The sequence below is a fragment of the Cherax quadricarinatus genome, chromosome 38 (genome assembly GCF_038502225.1).
Source record: "Cherax quadricarinatus isolate ZL_2023a chromosome 38, ASM3850222v1, whole genome shotgun sequence".
Taxonomy (NCBI): domain Eukaryota; kingdom Metazoa; phylum Arthropoda; class Malacostraca; order Decapoda; family Parastacidae; genus Cherax; species Cherax quadricarinatus.
Genome location: NC_091329.1, coordinates 6,059,262 through 6,082,501, shown reverse-complemented (window position 1 = coordinate 6,082,501; position 23,240 = coordinate 6,059,262). Strand labels below are relative to the sequence as shown.

Genomic DNA, 23,240 nt, shown 5'->3' with positions numbered 1-23,240 from the left:
CACTATTAGTACAACCACTATTACAACTGCTATTAGTAGTACTACTACCACTACTATTGCTCTAAAGCTGCATCTACTGTTACTGCTACTCATGGTGCTATTGCTGCTGTTATTACTATTACTGCTACAGATGCTACTTAAACGATTGCTACTGTTACTACTGCTGCTGTTGCTACTACGATGTTTATAACTAAGAACTGGGAGAATAAGAACACCAACAGCACTTTCTCTGAAACTCGTAGAAAACAGCTTCAAGCAGAGCTGTGTGTGTGTGTGTTGCAGTACCGCTCACAGCTCGGTATATCAGCTCCAGCTGACACTAAACGAATTCAACTTACCATAGCGTGGGCCTCCTCTCATCCGCCACACTTTGTTGTATTTTCATGCTTTGTGAAGATTTAACCGCTGTCTCAAAACTCTTTTTTTTTTACAGGAGTTATAATTTTATTATCGTATAGAGATTGTTGTATTTTCATGCTTGCTTACGCTTACTTCGTCAAGACCTGTCAGCTATTACAAAACTCTATCGATGTTTCACGGGACTGAATTTTATCTTCGGCCGTAGTGTTTTGTTTACATCCATTTTTTTCAATAGACTTTGCCGCAAATATTCATTCGATTGTCCTTAGTATTTTTAAAATTATCTGGTGTTTATTTTCATATTCTCACATTTGTCTCATCGTAATTCGTTACTTCACGTGGTTATTATTTAGGATAATCTCACCTGTGGTCACTAAACGACGAGGGGAATGCGTGGCGGTGTATGGTGGGAAGGTCTAGGTAAAGGGGAACAGTGTGAACTTATGAACTAGTATGTCAAAGTTCCAGTTAAAAGGTCACAGTGTGTGTCTGCGTTGAAGGTACGACTTAGCGGGAGGTGAGCAATCAGAGTGAGCTAATGCGTTGAAAAGCTGCACTAACAGTAGCCAGCTTAGCATGCAGCCCTCGTTGTGCGTTGGCCTAGTACTGCTGTATCACTTGTGGGACTCTCAATAAGTCACACAATTTTCGGTGAAAGGCTTCCTGTGAGCCAGGTTGTGCGGCCATACAGTAATACAAGGAATCACTACACGCTCTAGATAGAGCCAATAGATTTCCGTGTCTCGTGAAGTTCCAGAGCCAGTAGACTTGCCATGCCTCTCGTGAAGCTCCGGACAGAGCCAGGAGACTTGCCATGTGTCTCGAGCAGTCTTCTTGCCTTTGTTTTCTTATAAAGCAGCAAGACACTGAGTATGGTACTTACCATCTTGGATTACAAGGTATTTAACATTTAGGCAAGTAGCAGTGAGTCTTGCAATCCGAGAGCTCATTGCATCACGAGTTGAAATGCCAAGACATCGTGCAAAGTCTGCCCAGCTTCGATTTCCTCACAGAACTTATGTCTGTGGAAATATGATGATATACCCTACTCGGGCGAACTTTATGGCTTATGAGATGTCTTCAACATTTTCCTCTGTTTACCCTTGCCTCACTCTTGTTTGTACTGAAACCATGCAGGAGTGATGACATTTGACTTTGTGATGGTGAAACACCGCCTCATTGGCCTAGCTCTCGAGCAATCTTGATAGCTTCAGTGTTCTTGGTAGGCACACACTCTTGTTAAAACCTATAAGATCCTCAGCCATGATCTTGTAGTCTTATATGTCTCGAGGCTTTCTGAAGGAAGTGTGCATCGTACCACCCCTGATGTGTCCTGCCACAGAACACACGTGTCCTGCCACAGAACACACGTGTCCTGCCACAGAACACACGTGTCCTGCCTCAGAACACACGTGTCCTGCCTCAGAGCACACGTGTCCTGCCACAGAGCACACGTGTTCTGCCACAGAGCACATAGTGTCCTAACACACCACACATTTACTGCAATCTTAGTCAGTGTGTGTGATGGAAGGTGGTGGTACATTAAGGTCCACAACAGTGTGATGGAAGGTGGTGGTACATTAAGGTCCACAACAGTGTGATGGAAGGTGGTGGTACATTAAGGTCCACAACAGTGTGATGGAAGGTGGTGGTACATTAAGGTCCACAACAGTGTGATGGAAGGTGGTGGTACATTAAGGTCCACAACAGTGTGATGGAAGGTGGTGGTACATTAAGGTCCACAACAGTGTGATGGAAGGTGGTGCTACATTAAGGTCCACAACAATGTGATGGAAGGTGGTGCTACATTAAGGTCCACAACAATGTAATGGAAGGTGGTGCTACATTAAGGTCCACAACAATGTGATGGAAGGTGGTGCTACATTAAGGTCCACAACAATGTAATGGAAGGTGGTGCTACATTAAGGTCCACAACAATGTGATGGAAGGTGGTGCTACATTAAGGTCCACAACAATGTGATGGAAGGTGGTGCTACATTAAGGTCCACAACAATGTAATGGAAGGTGGTGCTACATTAAGGTCCACAACAATGTAATGGAAGGTGGTGCTACATTAAGGTCCACAACAATGTAATGGAAGGTGGTGCTACATTAAGGTCCACAACAATGTGATGGAAGGTGGTGCTACATTAAGGTCCACAACAATGTGATGGAAGGTGGTGGTACATTAAGGTCCACAACAATGTAATGGAAGGTGGTGGTACATTAAGGTCCACAACAGTGTGATGGAAGGTGGTGGTACATTAAGGTCCACAACAATGTGATGGAAGGTGGTGCTACATTAAGGTCCACAACAATGTAATGGAAGGTGGTGGTACATTAAGGTCCACAACAGTGTGATGGAAGGTGGTGGTACATTAAGGTCCACAACAATGTGATGGAAGGTGGTGGTACATTAAGGTCCACAACAGTGTGATGGAAGGTGGTGCTACATTAAGGTCCACAACAATGTGATGGAAGGTGGTGCTACATTAAGGTCCACAACAATGTGATGGAAGGTGGTGCTACATTAAGGTCCACAACAATGTAATGGAAGGTGGTGCTACATTAAGGTCCACAACAATGTGATGGAAGGTGGTGGTACATTAAGGTCCACAACAATGTGATGGAAGGTGGTGGTACATTAACGTCCACAACAATGTGATGGAAGGTGGTGCTACATTAACGTCCACAACAATGTGATGGAAGGTGGTGCTACATTAACGTCCACAACAATGTGATGGAAGGTGGTGCTACATTAACGTCCACAACAATGTAATGGAAGGTGGTGCTACATTAACGTCCACAACAATGTAATGGAAGGTGGTGCTACATTAACGTCCACAACAATGTAATGGAAGGTGGTGCTACATTAACGTCCACAACAGTGTAATGGAAGGTGGTGCTACATTAACGTCCACAAGAATGTAATGGAAGGTGGTGCTACATTAAGGTCCACAACAATGTAATGGAAGGTGGTGCTACATTAACGTCCACAAGAATGTAATGGAAGGTGGTGCTACATTAACGTCCACAACAATGTAATGGAAGGTGGTGCTACATTAACGTCCACAACAATGTAATGGAAGGTGGTGCTACATTAACGTCCACAACAATGTAATGGAAGGTGGTGCTACATTAACGTCCACAAGAATGTAATGGAAGGTGGTGCTACATTAACGTCCACAACAATGTAATGGAAGGTGGTGCTACATTAACGTCCACAACAATGTAATGGAAGGTGGTGCTACATTAACGTCCACAACAATGTAATGGAAGGTGGTGCTACATTAACGTCCACAACAATGTAATGGAAGGTGGTGCTACATTAACGTCCACAACAGTGTAATGGAAGGTGGTGCTACATTAACGTCCACAAGAATGTAATGGAAGGTGGTGCTACATTAAGGTCCACAACAGTGTAATGGAAGGTGGTGCTACATTAACGTCCACAACAGTGTAATGGAAGGTGGTGCTACATTAAGGTCCACAACAGTGTAATGGAAGGTGGAGCTACATTAACGTCCACAAGAATGTAATGGAAGGTGGTGCTACATTAACGTCCACAACAGTGTAATGGAAGGTGGTGCTACATTAAGGTCCACAACAGTGTAATGGAAGGTGGTGCTACATTAAGGTCCACAACAGTGTAATGGAAGGTGGAGCTACATTAAGGTCCACAACAGTGTACTCTGAATTCCTTGAAAACAATGAGTTACAATACACAAAATATTTCACAGTTTCCATAATGTACATACATTGTTACGGTGGTAGTGTAACGTACAGTGTTAGAGCGTAATGTACAGTGTACAGTATAGTGTTACAGTACACAGATACACTTAAATTATATAAGTGTTGGGTATGTGGTGATAAATCTTTAACATAACCACATTATTTCATTAAAGAATACAAGACCAGTTTAGCAATGTAAACAAAACTATATATACCTAAACGATACCTATTATCTACTAGTCTACACTACTGGTACTATCTACTAGTCTACATTGGTACTATCTACTAGTGTACATTACTAGTACTATCTACTAGTGTACACTACTGGTACTATCTACTAGTCTACACTGGTACTATCTACTAGTGTACACTACTGGTACTATCTACTAGTGTACACTACTGGTACTATCTACTAGTGTACACTACTGGTACTACTACACTGTGAATGGCTGACTCGTAAAGTCTGCCACATTATCCTCCCGCTAGTTATTTTACACAAACTTGGCCGCATTGTTTATACTGCATTATCATTTTAAAGGAATTTAATACTGCACAACGCTGGCTCGTTTCTCACCAGTAGCGACCCCCTTAACCTCCCCTCTCACGACCCCCTCCCTCCAGCTACAATCGTAGTGTTTTTATTTCAAGTTTACCGTAAAACTACTTCTTGTATGAGAATCTATATATTATAATTCAAGAAATTATACTGTGCAGTGATGTAATTAATATGTTTGAGTAAGTGGGGTTTGAAGCCTATCGACTATACGGGGATGGGGGATTCATTTTCAAGGCTGCATGTCACCTCTTCACTGCTAGTGATGACCACTGAGGTGGACCACTAGTACGAGTGTTGGACCACTGGTAGGAGTGTTAGATCAACCGTGAGTACCTACACACGCGCACACACACACACACACACACACACACACACACACACACGCACACGCACACGCACACGCACACGCACACACACGCACACACACACGCACACACACACGCACACACGCACGCGCACGCACACACACACACACACACACACATATGAAGCAAGAAAACAAGGGGAAAAAAAAGCAGTTGAAAGCATCATGAAAGTAATAGAAGACGACATGACCCAGCTGGAAAATTTTCGGAGAATAGGGGGGTTTGTAAAAAAAAAACCCGGCCAGTGAAAGTGACCTTCAAGGCAGAATCGACTCGGAACAGGATACTGCAGGAGAAAGCACGATTAAGGGACATGCCGGCATACAGGAAGGTGTATCTCGACCGCGACAGAACACAAGAAGAAAGGCAGCAACTGACAAAGGTGGTTCAAAGGCGAAAGGAGGAAAGAGAGGGGATGGAGAAGACAGACAGGAGATCCCAGACCCAAGAAGATCAAATACAACCTCCCTCACAGCTTCCTATAGAAGCCTCCCAACCAGGTCAACCCCAGTGCAGCCAAACACTCTAAACCAAAACAACCATGCCACATCCAATGCCCCCACCCACTACATTACAAACTCCACCCCCACAGCAACCACCCATAGTTCCTTATCAGGTCTCCCACTTCCCCAACCCCAATACACCTCCCAGACCACAGTCTTAGAAAAGAAGTTGAAGGTGTGGTATACAAATGCAGATGGAATAACAAATAAGTATGAGGAGTGGCACGAAAGAATCAAGGAGACATCCCCAGACATAATAGCACTCACAGAAACAAAACTCACCAGAATAATAACAGATTCAATCTTTCCACCCGGATATCAAATCCTCAGGAAAGACAGAGGGAGGAGAGGGGGAGGAGGAGTTGCACTGCTCATTAAAAACCAGTGGGGTTTTGAGAAAATGGAAGGAATGGATGGCACGGGTGAAAGGAACTACTTAGTAGGAACAATCCAGTCTGAGGGACATAAGGTGATAATTGCAGTAATGTACAACCCACCACAGAACTGCAGGAGACCAAGAGAAGAATACGATGAGAGCAACAGAGCCATGGTCGACACACTAGCCGAGGTGGCCAGAAGAGCACACATGGGGGGAGCAAAGTTACTAGTTATGGGTGATTTCAATCACAAGGAGATTGACTGGGAAAACCTGGAGCCCCATGGGGGTCCCGAAACATGGAGAGCCAAGATGATGGATGTAGTACTGGAAAACCTCATGCATCAACATGTTAGAGACACTACCAGAGAGAGAGGAGATGAACCAGCAAGACTGGACCTTGTATTCACCTTGAGTAGTTCAGACATCGAGGATATCTTGTATGAAAGGCCCCTGGGAGCTAGTGATCATGTGGTTCTGTGCTTCGACTACATAGTTGAGCTCCAAGTGGAGAGAGTAGCAGGAATAGGGTGGGAAAAACCAAACTACAAAAGGGGGAACTACTCAGGCATGAGGAACTTCCTTCAAAACATTCAGTGGGAGAGGGAACTGACAGGAAAACCAGTACAAGAAATGATGGACTATGTGGCAACAAAATGCAAGGAGGCAGAGGAGAAGTTTGTTCCCAAGGGAAACCGAAATAATGGGAAGAACAGAACGAGTCCTTGGTTCACCCAAAGGTGTAGGGAGGCAAAAACTAGGTGTACTAGAGAATGGAAAAGGTACAGAAGACAGAGAACTCAGGAAAATAAAGAGATTAGCCGAAGAGCCAGAAACGAATATGCACAGATAAGAAGGGAGGCTCAGCGACAATATGAGAATGACATAGCATCGAAAGTCAAGACTGACCCGAAGCTGTTGTACAGCCACATCAGGAGGAAAACAACAGTCAAGGACCAGGTAATCAGACTGAGGAAGGGTGATGGGGAATTCACAAGAAACGACCGAGAGGTATGTCAGGAGCTCAACACGAGATTTAAAGAAGTATTTACAGTGGAAACCAGTAGGACTCCAGGAAATCAGAACAGGGGGGTACACCAGCAAGTGCTGGATGAGGTACATATAACCAAGGAGGAAGTGAAGAAGCTGCTATGCGAACTTGACACCTCAAAGGCGGTAGGACCAGACAACATCTCTCCGTGGTTCCTTAAAGAGGGAGCAGAGATATTGTGTGTGCCATTAACAAAGATCTTCAACACATCATTTGAAACTGGGCAACTCCCTGAGGTATGGAAGATGGCAAATGTAGTCCCAATTTTTAAAAAGGGAGACAGACATGAGGCACTAAACTACAGACCTGTATCACTAACGTGTATAGTATGCAAGGTCATGGAGAAGATCATCAGGAGGAGAGTGGTGGAGCACCTGGAAAGAAACAAGTGTATAATTGACAACCAACACGGTTTCAGGGAAGGAAAATCCTGTGTCACAAACCTATTAGAGTTTTATGACAAGGTGACAGATGTAAGACAAGAGAGAGAGGGGTGGATCAACTGCATTTTTTTGGACTGCAAGAAGGCCTTCGACACAGTTCCTCACAAGAGGTTACTGCAAAAGCTAGAGGATCAGGCACACATAACAGGAATGGCACTGCAATGGATCAGAGAATACCTGACAGGAAGGCAACAACGAGTCATGGTACGTGACGAGGTGTCAGAGTGGGCGCTTGTGACAAGCGGGGTTCCACAGGGGTCAGTCCTAGGACCTGTGCTGGTCTTGGTATATGTGAACGACATAACGGAAGGGATAGACTCAGAAGTCATGAAGATTGGGGAAGGGCAAAGAAGACCGCAGACACAATATAGTTTACATGGCCAAAGACTGCAAACCTCACTCAAGGAAAAAGATCTGGGGGTGAGTATAACACCGAGCATATCTCCTGAGGCGCATATCAATCAGATAACTGCTGCAGCATACGGGCGCCTGGCAAACCTACGGATAGCGTTCCGATACCTCAGTAAGGATTCGTTCAAGACTCTGTATACCATTTACGTCAGGCCCATACTGGAGTGTGCAGCACCAGTTTGGAATCCACACCTAGTCAAGCACGTCAAGAAATTAGAGAAAGTGCAAAGGTTTACAACAAGGCTAGTCCCAGAGCTACGGGGATTGTCCTACGAAGAAAGGTTGAGGGAAATCGGCCTGACGACACTGGAGGACAGGAGGGTCAGGGGAGACATGATAACGACATATAAAATACTGCGCGGAATAGACAAGGTGGACAAAGACTGGATGTTCCAGAGAGGGGAAACAGACACAAGAGGTCACAATTGGAAGTTGAAGACTTAGATGAATCAAAGGGATGTTAGGAAGTATTTCTTCAATCATAGAGTAGTCAGACCGTGGAATAGCCTAGAAAGTGACGTAGTGGAGGCGGGAACCATACATAGTTTTAAGGCGAGGTATGATAAAGCTTATGGGGCAGGGAGAGAGAGGACCTAGTAGCAATCAGCGAAGAGGCGGGGCCAGGAGCTATGAATCGACCCCTGCAACCACAAATAGGTGAGTACAAATAGGCGAGTACACACACACACTGAGGTGTCCCTGTTTACAGATGACGTGAAGTTGATGAAAATAATTCACTCAGTCGAAGACCAGGCAGAACTACAAAGGGATCTGGACAGGCTGCAGACCTGGTCCAGCAATTGGCTCCTGGAGTTCAATCCCACCAAGTGCAAAGTCATGAAGATTGGGGAAGGGCAAAGAAGACCGCAGACGTAGTACTATCTAGGAGGCGAGAGACTACAAACCTCACTCAAGGAAAAAGATCTTGGGGTGAGTATAACACCAGGCACATCTGAAGTGCACATCAACCAAATAACTGCTGCAGCATATGGGCGCCTAGCAAACCTCAGAACAGCATTCCGACATCTTAAGGAATCGTTCAGGACCCTGTACACCGTGTACGTTAGGCCCATGTTGGAGTATGCGGCACCAGTTTGGAACCCACACCTAGCCAAGCACGTAAAGAAACTAGAGAAAGTGCAAAGGTTTGCAACAAGACTAGTCCCAGAGCTAAGAGGTATGTCCTACGAGGAGAGGTTAAGGGAAATCAACCTGACGACACTGGAGGACAGGAGAGATAGGGGGGACATGATAACGACATACAAAATACCGAGAGGAATTGACAAGGTGGACAAAGACAGGATGTTCCAGAGATTGGACACAGTAACAAGGGGACACAGTTGGAAGTTGAAGACACAGATGAATCACAGGGATGTTAAGAAGTATTTCTTCAGCCACAGAGTAGTCAGTAAGTGGAATAGTTTGGGAAGCGATGTAGTGGAGGCAGGATCCATACATAGCTTTAAGCAGAGGTATGATAAAGCTCACGGTTCAGGGAGAATGACTTAGTAGCGATCAGTGAAGAGGCGGGGCCAGGAGCTCGGACTCGACCCCTGCAACCTCAACTAGGCGAGTACAACTAGAGTACACACACACACACACACACACACACACACACACACACACACACACACACACACACACACACACACACACACACACACACACACACACCTTAACTCACGTGTTGTATACTGGGTAATAAGTGTACACACAACTACAGCAGACATACCGAGGTATACCACTGAAGTATATTCAGGCAAAGAGGCAAGTGTGACCTCTGACCTGACCCTTGGGAGGTAACAAGGCAATTACAGCACCAGGAAGGCGGTGTTTACTGATAACTTAGAAAGAGAGGAGAGACGAGGGGAGGGAGAGAGAGACGAGGTAGAAAAGAGGGAGAGGTAGAGAGAGGGGAAACAGATGAGAGGGGTAGAGAGGATGTAGAGATGAGAGGGGTAAAGGAGATGAAAGGGAAAGACAGGGTAAGGGGAGAAAGAGGAGGTAGAGCGAGTTGGAAAGAGGGGAGAGGAAAGCGGGAGATGGGAGAGGGGAAAGGAGAGGGAAAGAGGAGGGAGAGTAGGTAGCGGGGTAGTAGTAGCAGCCGGTGGTAACAGGACCTAACTACTAACTGTCCCAGTGGAGTCATTAGTACTCAGTAGGGAGGGGGGGGAGAGGCGGGCTGCTACTGTAAACGCTACTGGTAACCGTCCACTGCCGCTGTTGGTGCTATTGCTGCTGATTGGAGCTACTGTTGGTGGTACTGTTAATTACCGGTGCTACTGTTGCTGGTGATTGTTACTGTTGTTTGTGACTTACTATTGTTAATGACTGTTACTGTTGTTAGTGACTGTTACTGTTAGTGATTGTTACTGCTGTTAATGATTGGTGCTAATGTTAGTGATAGGTGCTACTGTTAATGCTGTTAGTGATGAGAGGATATTATTTTCATTGGGAAGCACTAAACCCATAGGGGTCGTGCAGCGCCTTAGCAAGGAAACGCTATCAGTCTTGATCCAAGGAAGAGGAAGGTACCTCCACCACATATATTCGCACCTATAACTTCCACAATTCGTCTGAACATAACGACCCTATATCATAACAGTGGTAAACCTAATCAGTCACCTAAGTTGCAGTAAGTTACAATGCGCTAACTTTAGCAAGGTTAAGTTCTCAAGTGTTAGCGAAGAATGCAAGATCTCAGTTTCCATTTCCTGCTATGGCAAGCTCCTGATGAAGTACCGATAGTGTGAAAGACCTCGAGCTGCTGTTCTAGTTCCCCCTTGTGGCTCTGTTGTCTTTACTGATAGCTGAGATGACATTACATATACACACTTCACACACACGCACGCACAAACAATATATATATATATATATATATATATATATATACATATATATATATATTAATTTATATTATATATATATATATATATATATATATATATATATATATATATATATATATATATATATATATATATATATATATATATATATATATATATATATATATATATATATATATATATATATATCTTTTATATATAGATATATATATATATATATATATATATATATATATATATATATATATATATATATATATATATATATATATATATTTGTGATTCCATTATAACTGTTAAATAACAACTAGAAAAGAGTAGCATCGATTATTTAATTTCCATTATTATTTTTTTCAGAAAGAAAACCTATGCTGAGTAAGTAGAAATTACATTATATATTTGTTATAGCATTATATATTTCATATTATGAATATATATATATATATATATATATATATATATATATATATATATATATATATATATATATATATATATAATCTAGTGCCGAATAGATATTATTATTATAATAAAAAAGAAGCGCTAAGCCACAAGTACTATACAGACCGAATAGATAAAACTGGTCAATTAGCAAAAACTCATTTAAAATTAAGTCCTTTCTATAATTTTCTCTTATGCGTTTAAAGATATATTTTTTTTATTTATGTTAGTGTAAAAATATACCAAAAGAACCTTAGAAAACTTACCTAACCTTATTATAACAAGAACAATTTAATTTAGCCTAATCCAATTAAATATACTTTAGATGAGTTTACAATATTAATAATAAACAAATAATGAAATATATTTTTTTTGGTTACGTTCAGAATGATTTTTGCGAAATTATTGCATACACAATTTTTCACTTGCCTTATTCGGCAAGAAGACCATTGCTATTTAAGCCAAAATCGTAAGTTTTACCTATTAACCACGACATATATATCAGTAGACTCGAACCTGCGCGCTCTTCATCACAGCCAGATCTCGACAAGCATGGACACTACCTACCAACCCACCTACATACCCACCCACCTACATACCCACCCACCTACATACCCACCCACCTACATTCCTACCCACCTACATACCCACCCACCTACAAGCGTTGTTCCCTGTACCTCAGAGCACCAGGCTTGAGATAAGTTATTTCACCTCATCCTGTCACGTGTATTGGTTTCGCAAGACATTACGAAAGATTTGATAATTATCAACTGTAAATAACCTGCAATGATTAATATTGATAACATAAAAATATAATTTTAATTTTGATTATTACTCTAATTACGGGAATCCCCCGTCAAAACTCAAAGATGTTGATAAATTAGACACATGAGGAGACGTTTCGTCACACAGTGGTTTCTTCAGTCCTATACAAAGAAGAATGGTGAAGATCAAAGGTAGTTTGAGGTAATCAGTCCCTCAGCCTGGAGTCGATGTGTTCAGGGTTACCTGGAGTCTACCTGGAGGGCATTCCGGGGATCAATGCCCCCGCGGCCCGGTCCACGACCAGGCCTCCCGGTGGATCAGGGCCTGATCAACCAGGCTGTTACTGCTGGCCGCATGTAGTCTAACGTACTAACCACAGCCCGGCTGATCCGGCACCGACTTTAAGTATTTGTCCAGCTCCCTCTTGAAGACAACCAGGGGTCTACTGGTAATGCCTCTTATGACTGGTGGGACGCTGTTGAACACTCTTGGGCCCCGGAGGCTGAAGGACTGATTACCTCAAACTATTCCTGATCTTCACCATTCTTCTTTCTAGTGGACTGATGAAGCCACTGTGGGGGCGAAACGTTTCCTCAACAAAGATACCAAAGTGTTGCACATGTGTCTAATTTATCAACATCTTTGACTTTTGACGGGGGATTTTCATAACTAGAATAATAATAATAATAATAATAATAATAATAATAATAATAATAATAATAATAATAATTAAAATTATTATTAGCTACAAACCCAAACATATTGGTAATATTACTGGTGCGAAGATAACTTGATATCGGGAAGCAGGTGGCCAGGAAGCTTTCAAGATGAAGTGATAACACAAAGGTATGCCAGTATAACTAAGATAACTTCCTCCTCAGTGACAGCAAGATAGCAGTCCAGAAGTACAGAAGAGGATAGGCCCAGGGGGGAGACATGATTACGACTTGTAAGATACGCGAAGGGTTTGACGGGTGGACAGGAAGGGAGAGGTTTTGAAACGCGAGCTGAGAGGGGTCATAGATGGAAGTTTGAGATAGACGAGCCACGGGGATGTTGCGAAATACTTTTTCAGTTTCAGAGTGGTAAATAAGTGGAAAGAGCCAAGTGGTAGATGGCAAACTCAATGCATAGCTTCAAGAGCAGGTATGGTAGGACCCAAGAATCCTGGATTATTACCCGTGATTGTCGTTGGATAAAGGATCAAAAGCTGTGAATTGACCAGCCCCAGGCAAACATTACACAGTGAATACGTACGCACGTACATACCTGCGCGCGCACACACATGGGGACAGGAGCTGCGAATCGACCCCTGCAACCACATTTGAGCGCGCGCACGCACACACACACACACACACACACACACACACACACACACACACACACACACACACACACACACACACACACAATACTTATCTTCGCCTCATTTCCGACAGCTGTCCATTACACCTGAACCACCCACGCCCACACACTCCCCCACGCACATACCCACGCTTACACACATCCCCACGCCCACACTCCCCCATGAACTACCCCGCGGAGGCCCACACACACTATTATTAACTGTATTAATACTAGTACCAGAATGGTGTTCCGGGGTCAACATTACTTGTATAATCTTCAAGATGTCAAAAATAAGAGAAAACTAAGATCTTGATGAAAATAAGAGAAAGTGGAGGAGGAGGAGAAGTGGAGGATGAAGATAAATAGTTGTAGAATTTAAATGAGAAGATTATAAGATTCGCGAAAGAGAGAGAGACAGAGACAGAGAGAGAGTCTAAAATTCCCTCCCCTTCCTCCTTCCCAACAGCCCCAGGGAGGAGATGGAGGGAACACAAGACCCCCTCCCAGGAACTTACAATTACCACTTGGTAAGTGGTTACCAAAACTTGTTAACTCCCCTCTCCCCATCCCCCGGCTAATGGTTGTTAGCGCCTCCCTACTCATTACGTCTCAACTACCCAATTGACTCCTTGTTTGGACGTCCGTTTTGGGTTGTTTATACTGGCGGGGAGTCTATTAGGGAGTGGGAGGGGGAGGCAGGTAGAAGAGAGGAGGAAGGTGAAAGACAGGATATTGGGGGAGAGGGGTATGAGTAAGAGGAGGTATGTGGGTGGGGGAGGGGGGGAATGCTTGGAGAGAATTTACCATCTATCCCCACTTCTGCTATCTATCATCCATTTACTATCTACCATCTATCCCCACATGTTCCATTTCATCTACCATCTATCCCCACATGTTCCATTTCATCTACCATCTATCCCATCTACTATCCCACATCTACCATCTATCCCCACAGTTACCCTTCAGCACCCCATATACCTTCATATACCCTTGCTGAGTTTCAAGAGTTTTACTGACGCAGCCTGGCAAGGCATGTCCTGTGCTTACCTGGTCAATCAGGCTGCTGCTGCTGGTGGTGGCCCGCTGGTTCACACACACATCACAGATTGGTTGATCTGACATTTGGTAGAGGAACTTTTCGGGTTTCCTACTGAAGACTTATACACTTGTTCCGGCAGTATTTCTGATATCTTCTGGTAGAACGTTGAACAACCTAGGTCCACGCATGTTGATACAATGTTCTCTCATGGTGCCCACGGTGCTCCTGCTTTTCACTGGGTTTATTTTACATTTTTCCCGTATCTCTCTCCAATATGTTATGGCAGCGTGTGAAGATTTGGGGCCAGGCACTCTATGTATCTTCCCAGAGCCGATTTAAGATTTTGTAGGCCCTTGGGCTACAGGTACTGTGAGGCTGTCAACACCTTTCACTTAGTCTCTGGAGACCCTCCAGCGGGCGGAAGCCCCTGGGTTGCAGCCCCTGAAGCCCATGCCTTAATCCAGCCCTGTATCATCCACGTATATACATCATGTATCTCTCTCCTCCGCTCCACCGAGTACATATTTAGGACTCTGAGACGTTCCTAGTAATGTAAATGCTTTATTGATTACATGCGGGTCATAAATGATCTGTATCTGTTGGAGCTGCTAACACTTGCTCTGAACCACCACTACAGCTTTCCACAAGTAACCTCCATTACCCGACATCACCTCTCCACCCCCATATGTAGTCTAAACCTACCTATTTAAACTTCTCTTGCACTGTTCACTACCTAACATCTACCTTCTATTACCCACCTAGACCCTCCACTCCCATATCAACCCCCCTACCATTACCCACAAATACCCTCTATCACCCCATCTAACCTCTAAATGTACCCTCCACCCCCCTACCCTCCATCAGCCCACCAGTGTTGGCTACACTGCATCAAATGCAACAATTAGAGCAAGCCATTAGCGTCTGGTCAAGTACCTAACACCTTGTTCAGTTGACGCTGAAAACAAGCACAAACAAGCACACTGATGTGTTTGTGATGGAACAATTCTCTCAGCCTGGCTCGAGTGTTTTTTTTTTTTTCCAGTGAGGGACATATTAATTTTGAAAGCCAGGACAGCTTCAAGCTCTCACATTATATGCAATTATTTTTTTCTGTTCTGGTAAATGTTATTTTTTCTGTTTGTTTTTCGACATTTTATTATTATTATTATTATTATTACATCCCGTTCCAGCCACACTAAATTCTCATCACATTTAACTTCACAATATCCCCTCCAACCTTCCAAATACCCACTCTAAATTCTCCAACACACAACCACCCTCCCCAACACACTAACCCCTCCTCAGTACACTAACCATCCTCCCCAATACACTAACCTCCCCTTCCCCCAACACAGAAGATGAGACACGTTAGGTAACACATCTTCCCACACAATTCCGGAAACTACCCATCCACTGACTCTAAGGTCGGGTCAAGTGACCATTACACGTGACCTCCAGTGTTTATTTTGTGTACAGGATACCCTTGTTCTGTAGTGGTGTACTGGCATCTAAGTAGTGGTGTACTGGCGTCTGAGTTGTGGTGTACTGGTGTCTGTGTAGCGTCTTGATGTAAGGTGTTCAGTCCCATTAGCCTTGATTTAGGTTAAGACACTAAACACCTTCTATTAAGACTGAGGGCCTGATTACCCCATCTTCCACTGAAGCTGGATGACACTGCCTCTTTCAGTGCTGCTCTCATCTCTTGAAGCCTTTTCTACTCTGTTCTCTGTTCCTTGGCTTCTTGAAACACCTTGTTCTTCTGCCATGTTCCCTGTCTTCTTGGAACCTCTCATCACTGTATCTTAGAATTTTTCTTCCTGGTTGCTTGTCGTAGAGAGCCAGGTCGCCCCACACTCTCTCACCTCCTGCCACTATTAATCAAGTAGACTCCCGCATGTTTGTTTATCTTCCGTGTACCATCTTGTGTGTGTGTGTGTGTGTGTGTGTGTGTGTGTGTGTGTGTGTGTGTGTGTGTGTGTGTGTGTGTGTGTGTGTGTGTGTGTGTGTGTGTGTGTGTGTGTGTGAATATTACGTGTGCTAAGATTATCGTCTAATAACATAATTATAACTAGCAATAATGCAATTGAATGCAGTGAAGTACGAAGGCAATGCTACATTTTCAAACGCAAACAGAAAAAAGGGTTACCTGTACCTGTAAGTTTGCTATACAGAACACAGGGTTACATGTACAGAACACGGGGTTCGTGTTCTGTACAGGTAACCCCGTCGCTTGCAAAGCCCCCCCCCCCCCCAGGGCTGGTCCTAGAGCCAGCCCACACCCACAGCAAAGTAAAAAAAAAAAAAGATTAAAAACTCAGCAAACAAAAGTTAGGATAACACGGAGCGCCCGTAGCTACACTGTTATTGTTGTTGTTGTTGTTGTTATTATTATTATTATTATTATTACAATGATGGGGATGACCACTAAACTAGTAGCGATCATACAAGTTTTGGATGATTACAATTGTCTTGTATAGTAACATGTGCATAAATGAACCAGAATAGCCCAAAAACAGGTCAAGTAAAGCGGATCATTTCCACGGTGGCGCCTTACCTTGACTAGCCTAGACATTAGCAACAGTGGTTTAGAAAGATACAAAACAAACACTAGGATATATTTATTAGAAAACGTTTCGTAATATATACCAGTGTTTCCTCGGGTGTCTTTCTAAACAAATTTGTCGGTTTCTATTACCAACAACAACAGTTAAAAAGTCAACCATGATTATTAATAACAAAAACAAAATACACTTGAGTAATCAAATGCAAATAAACCGAATAAATCAAATATATAGCGAAAAGAATTACTCTAACATAAAAAAAAAAAAACAGTCGAGTATAAGTTACAGTAATGTTAACTGCAAAATAAATCACTTTCCTCTTGTTCTGTGGCTCGACTCATCTGGTATTTTTTTCAGTGCTTTTCCTGAACTGGTTCATGATGGTGAGGTAGATCGTACCTGGGTGTTATAATCGACAGGTGTGGGTCGCATCCTGGGGGTCAAAATTAACTAAGTTGCCTGAAATGCTTTGCATAACAAGGGGCTATATAGTGTGTCACTGATGTCAGCTATGGTCTGTATAAGTTGTACCATTTACTTGTATTATTATTATTATTATTATTATTATTATTATTATTATTATTATTATTATTATTATTATTACTGATGTGTGGCAAGTGAGGCTTGGCCACCTCCTATTTTATTTTAATAACTAATCGCTAAACCCACAAGGGTCACGCAGCGCTGAACACCTGCTGTAGGTGTTACAAAACTGCCATCACTTTCCCTAGCACCACACTGGTCTTGGCTACTAACCTTGAGAAAAATTAGCATTAAGATTTTCTGGACACGGATAGTGACCCGATATTATAAACATGATTCACTGGCAGTTGCCTCACCCTAGATGCAAACCTTCACTACCACTAGAGAACAAGAACATACCGTGGCAGGACACACCATCTTGGAGAGAAGGAGAGAGAGCAGTTCCCATGTAGTGTCGTGTGACACAAGTTAGATGAGATGGGGCGGTCATGTACCCAGCAGCCATGTTTGTTGACACAGCCATGTTAGGCTGACAAGTGGAGGCCGAGGTGCGCCCACCACACCGCATCTCCCACGCATTTATTACTTCTGTAGCCAGTTTGTGGGCGTGAGGCGGCGCGGGAGGGAGTAGGGACACAGTGAGGGAGGGTAGGGACACAATGAGGGAGGGTCGGAACACAGTGAGGGAGGGTAGGGACAATCACACCACGGTAGGAGAACCCTGGGAGGGAGGGATTAAAGAAGGTTGAAATCAGTGTATTGTTTGCCAGTTAGGAGGGGAAGTTGAGATGGGGGTGAGGAATGTTGCAAGATGCCTGTGGCTGCGATGGATTTGCTTGCATTGAAGGGATTTGTGCGAGCGTGTCTGCTTCGTCTGTGTGCTTGTGCCTATGCTTGCATTAAAGGAACATGTGTTTCCCCATGCATGTGTGAGGGCTTCTTCTTTGTGTGTGTGTTCTTGCGTGCTTGTTTTGTGTGTTCTTGGGTGCTCGTTGTGTGTTCTTGCGTGCTTGCTTCCTCTGTGTGTGTGTGTGTGTGTTCTTGCGTGCTTGCTTCCTCTGTGTGTGTGTGTGTGTGTGTTCTTGCGTGCTTGCTTCCTCTGTGTGTGTGTGTGTGTGTGTGTGTGTTCTTGCGTGCTTGCTTCCTCTGTGTGTGTGTGTGTGTGTGTGTGTGTGTGTGTGTTCTTGCGTGCTTGCTTCCTCTGTGTGTGTGTGTGTGTGTGTGTGTGTGTGTGTGTGTGTGTGTGTGTGTGTGTGTGTTCTTGCGTGCTTTATCTGTGTGTGTATTCTTGCGTGCTTGGTGTGCGTGTGTATTCTTTGATGCTTGTTCTATGTGTTCTTGCGTGCTTGCTGTGTGTGTGTATGTGTTCTTCCGTGCTTGTTCTACGTCTTGATCATGAGGCAACACACAAGGAGACGAATAGATGAGAGAACGAAAGATTAATGAGGGTAATGAGGAAAGAGGAGTAAGCAACATGAGCGATGAAAGCAACGAGAGAGAAATGAGAAGCAGGGAGACTAAGAGAAGTTTTAAGATGTAGATTGCCAAAGAGAATGTTTGATTTGACCGCTGAGGCTTCCAGTTCATTTGGTAACCCATATCTATTCTGAAGACAGCAGTGGCTAGTTTACCGTGTAACCCATATCTATTCAACCCTTGATAAGTGGAAGTTCACGAGAATTAGAGAGAAGACCAGAAGTAGAGTGAGTCTGATAGGACAGGTGTTACAAATATTCCGCTACAGGAAAGACTTAGGGGTGAACATCACATCTAACGCACCAACAGCAACACAAACTCTTGACTTCGCTTGATATCCCTCTTCAAAACTATATGGAGTCTACCTGGAGGGTGTCCCGGGGATCAACACCCCCGCGGCCCAGTCCCTGATCAGGCCTCCCGGTGGATCAGGGCCTGATCAACCAGGCTGTTACTGCTGGCCGCACATAGTCCAACGTACGAATCACAGCCCGGTTGATCAGGTATCTGTCCAGCTCCCTCTTGAAGGCAGCCAGGGGTCTATTGGTAATTCCCCTTATGCCTGGCGGGAGGCTGCTGAACAGTCTTGGGCCCCAGACACTTATTGTGTTTTCTCTTAGTGTATTAATGGAACCCCTACTTTTCATTAGGAGTTTGTTGCACCGTCTGCCCAGTCTTTTGCTTCTATAGGAAGTGATTTGTGTGTGCAGATTAGGGACCAGTTCCTCTAGGATTTTTCAGTTGTAGATTATGACATATCTCTCACCTGCGCTCCAGAGTGAGTACAGATCAAGTGCTTCCAAGCGTTTCCAGTAGTTAAGATGTTTGACGGAACTTAAATGTGCAGTAAAGGCTCTCTGTACATTCTCTAGATCTGCGATTCCACCTGCCTTGAATGAAGTTGTTAGTGTACAGCAGTATTCTAGTCTAGAAAGAAGTGATTTAAATAGGATCATCACTAGTGGTGTAGATACACACTAGTATGGTACATCACCAGTGGTGCAGATACACACTAGTATGGTACATCACCAATGGTGCAGATATACACTAGTATGGTACATCACCAGTGGTGCAGATACACACTAGTATGGTACATCACCAGTGGTGTAGATACACACTAGTATGGTACATCACCAGTGGTGCAGATATACACTAGTATGGTACATCACCAGTGGTGTAGATATACACTAGTATGGTACATCACTAGTGGTGTAGATATACACTAGTATGGTACATCACCAGTGGTGTAGATACTCACTGGTATGGTACATCACCAGTGATATAGATACTCACTGGTATGGTACATCACCAGTGGTGTAGATACTCACTGGTATGGTACATAACCAGTGGTGTAGATACTCACTGGTATGGTACATCACTAGTGGTGTAGATACTCACTGGTATGGTACATCACTGTAGTATGGTACATCACTCACCAGTGGTGGTGTAGATATGGTGTAGATACTCACTGGTATGGTACATCACTAGTGGTGTAGATACTCACTGGTATGGTACATCACTAGTGGTGTAGATACTCACTGGTATGGTACATCACTAGTGGTGTAGATACTCACTGGTATGGTACATCACCAGTGGTGTAGATACTCACTGGTATGGTACATCACTAGTGGTGTAGATACTCACTGGTATGGTACATCACCAGTGGTGTAGATACTCACTGGTATGGTACATCACCAGTGGTGTAGATACTCACTGGTATGGTACATCACCAGTGGTGTAGATACTCACTGGTATGGTACATCACTAGTGGTGTAGATACTCACTGGTATGGTACATCACTAGTGGTGTAGATACTCACTGGTATGGTACATCACCAGTGGTGTAGATACTCACTGGTATGGTACATCACTAGTGGTGTAGATACTCACTGGTATGGTACATCACCAGTGGTGTAGATACTCACTGGTATGGTACATCACCAGTGGTGTAGATACTCACTGGTATGGTACATCACCAGTGGTGTAGATACTCACTGGTATGGTACATCACCAGTGGTGTAGATACTCACTGGTATGGTACATCACCAGTGGTGTAGATACTCACTGGTATGGTACATCACCAGTGATATAGATACTCACTGGTATGGTACATCACCAGTGATGTAGATACTCACTGGTATGGTACATCACCAGTGGTGTAGATACTCACTGGTATGGTACATCACCAGTGGTGTAGATACTCACTGGTATGGTACATCACCAGTGGTGTAGATACTCACTGGTATGGTACATCACTAGTGGTGTAGATACTCACTGGTATGGTACATCACCAGTGGTGTAGATACTCACTGGTATGGTACATCACTAGTGGTGTAGATACTCACTGGTATGGTACATCACCAGTGGTGTAGATACTCACTGGTATGGTACATCACTAGTGGTGTAGATACTCACTGGTATGGTACATCACCAGTGGTGTAGATATTCACTGGTATGGTACATCACTAGTGGTGTAGATACTCACTGGTATGGTACATCACTAGTGGTGTAGATACTCACTGGTATGGTACATCACCAGTGGTGTAGATACTCACTGGTATGGTACATCACTAGTGGTGTAGATACTCACTGGTATGGTACATCACTAGTGGTGTAGATACTCACTGGTATGGTACATCACCAGTGGTGTAGATACACACTGGTATGGTACATCACCAGTGGTGTAGATACACAGTATAACACGAGCACCACACTGTAGGTTAACTGTTAGCTGTCTTCATGTTCGGTAACGGATTAATTTAGAACTCTATGCACGTCATGCCATGGTTGACTGGATGTGCGTGGGTGCGTGGGCGTACGTGGGCGTGTTTGGGAAGCACGTAGGCGCGTGTGGGTCGTACGTGGGCGTGCGTGGGTGTGAGAAATGTTACAAGACAGGCAGTAAGGGACTCCCACCCCTCCCTTTATCCCCTTCAAGATGTTATCTGTTACTACCTCTCCCCTACCTCGTTCCTCCCCTTCCACCACCCTCCCCCCCTTCCCTCTTCTCCCCCCCCCCATCGCCCTCTCACTCGCTAACTCTGTGTTTGTTGGTTTAATTAGCTGTCACCTTTTTTAAGCAGCGTCTTCTCTTAGCTCATTCGTCAACACTGTCTACTGCTGTTACACCACCACTACAGCCACCACCAGTCACCACCACCACCACCAGTCACCACACCACCACAAACAACAGCTGCGTTGGGGTTGAGTGTCGACACCATTATGTATTGTAAGCTAGTCAATCTATCAGTCTGTCTGTGTCTACATCTGTTCATTGTTGGTACATTACCAGTAGACGACCTGGAGTCTACCTAGAGGGTGTTCCAGGGGGCAGCGCTCCCGTGGCCCAGTCCTTCACCAACCCACACTATAACCTAATCTCACAAACGTAAACATTCAGGGTTTGATATCAAATAGAAACGACAACGTTATATTAGTGGACTCCTCGGAGAAACAAACGCCATTGGACCTTGTGTTCACCCTGGGCAGTTCAGACATTGAGGACATCATGTATGAGAGTCCCCTAGGAGCTAGCGACCACGTGGTTCTGTGCTTTGAATATATAGTAGAGCTGCAAGTGGAGAGAGTAACAGGAGTAGAATGGGAAAAGCCTGACTATAAAAGAGGGGACTACATAGGGTTGAGGAACTTCCTGCAGGAGGTCCAGTGGGACAGAGAACTGGCAGGAAAGCCAGTAAATGAAATGATGGAATATGTAACAACAAAATGCAAGGAGGCAGTGGAAAGGTTTATTCCCAAGGGCAACAGAAACAACGGGAAGACCAGAACGAGCCCCTGGTTTACCCGACGGTGTAAGGAGGCGAAAACAAAGTGCAATAGAGAATGGAAAAAGTACAGAAGGCAGAGAACACACAAAAATAGGGAGATCAGTCGCAGAGCCAGGAACGAGTACGCACAGGTAAGGAGGGAGGCCCAGCGGCAGTATGAAAATGACATAGCATCGAAAATCAAGACTGACCCGAAACTGTTGTATAGCCACATCAGGAGGAAGACAACAGTCAAAGACCAGGTGATCAGATTAAGGACAGAAGGGGGAGAACTCACAAGAAATGACCAGGAGGTATGTGAGGAGCTAAACAGGAGATTTAAGGAAGTTTTTACAGTGGAGACAGGAAGGGCTGTGGGAAGTCAGTACAGAAGGGAACATCAAGAGGGAATATACCACCAAGTGTTGGATGACATACGAACAACCGAGGAGGAGGTGAAGAAGCTGCTAAGTGACCTTGATACCTCAAAGGCGATGGGACCGGACATCTCCCCATGGGTCCTTAGAGAAGGAGCAGAGATGCTGTGCGTGCCTCTAACCACAATCTTCAACACATCCCTTGAAACTGGGCAACTACCTGAGAAATGGAAGACAGCAAATGTAGTCCCCATATTTAAGAAAGGAAACAGAAACGAGGCGCTAAACTACAGACCTGTGTCTCTGACATGTATTGTGTGCAAAGTCATGGAGAAGATT

At 44.1% G+C, this 23,240-nt stretch overlaps 1 protein-coding gene across 2 annotated transcripts in view; it reads left to right on the top strand.

The window, feature by feature from the left end:
* Positions 1–23,240, top strand: part of LOC128692945 (pituitary homeobox x) — a 107,084-nt gene that overhangs the window by 27,948 nt on the left and 55,896 nt on the right. The window contains exon 2 of one of the 2 annotated variants that reach the window (XM_070092038.1): positions 11,004–11,021. The exons of the other annotated variant lie outside the window; for it this stretch is intronic. Coding sequence (XP_069948139.1) covers positions 11,004–11,021 — 18 coding nt within the window. The remainder of the gene's footprint in view (positions 1–11,003; positions 11,022–23,240) is intronic. 2 annotated transcript variants of the gene reach the window in all.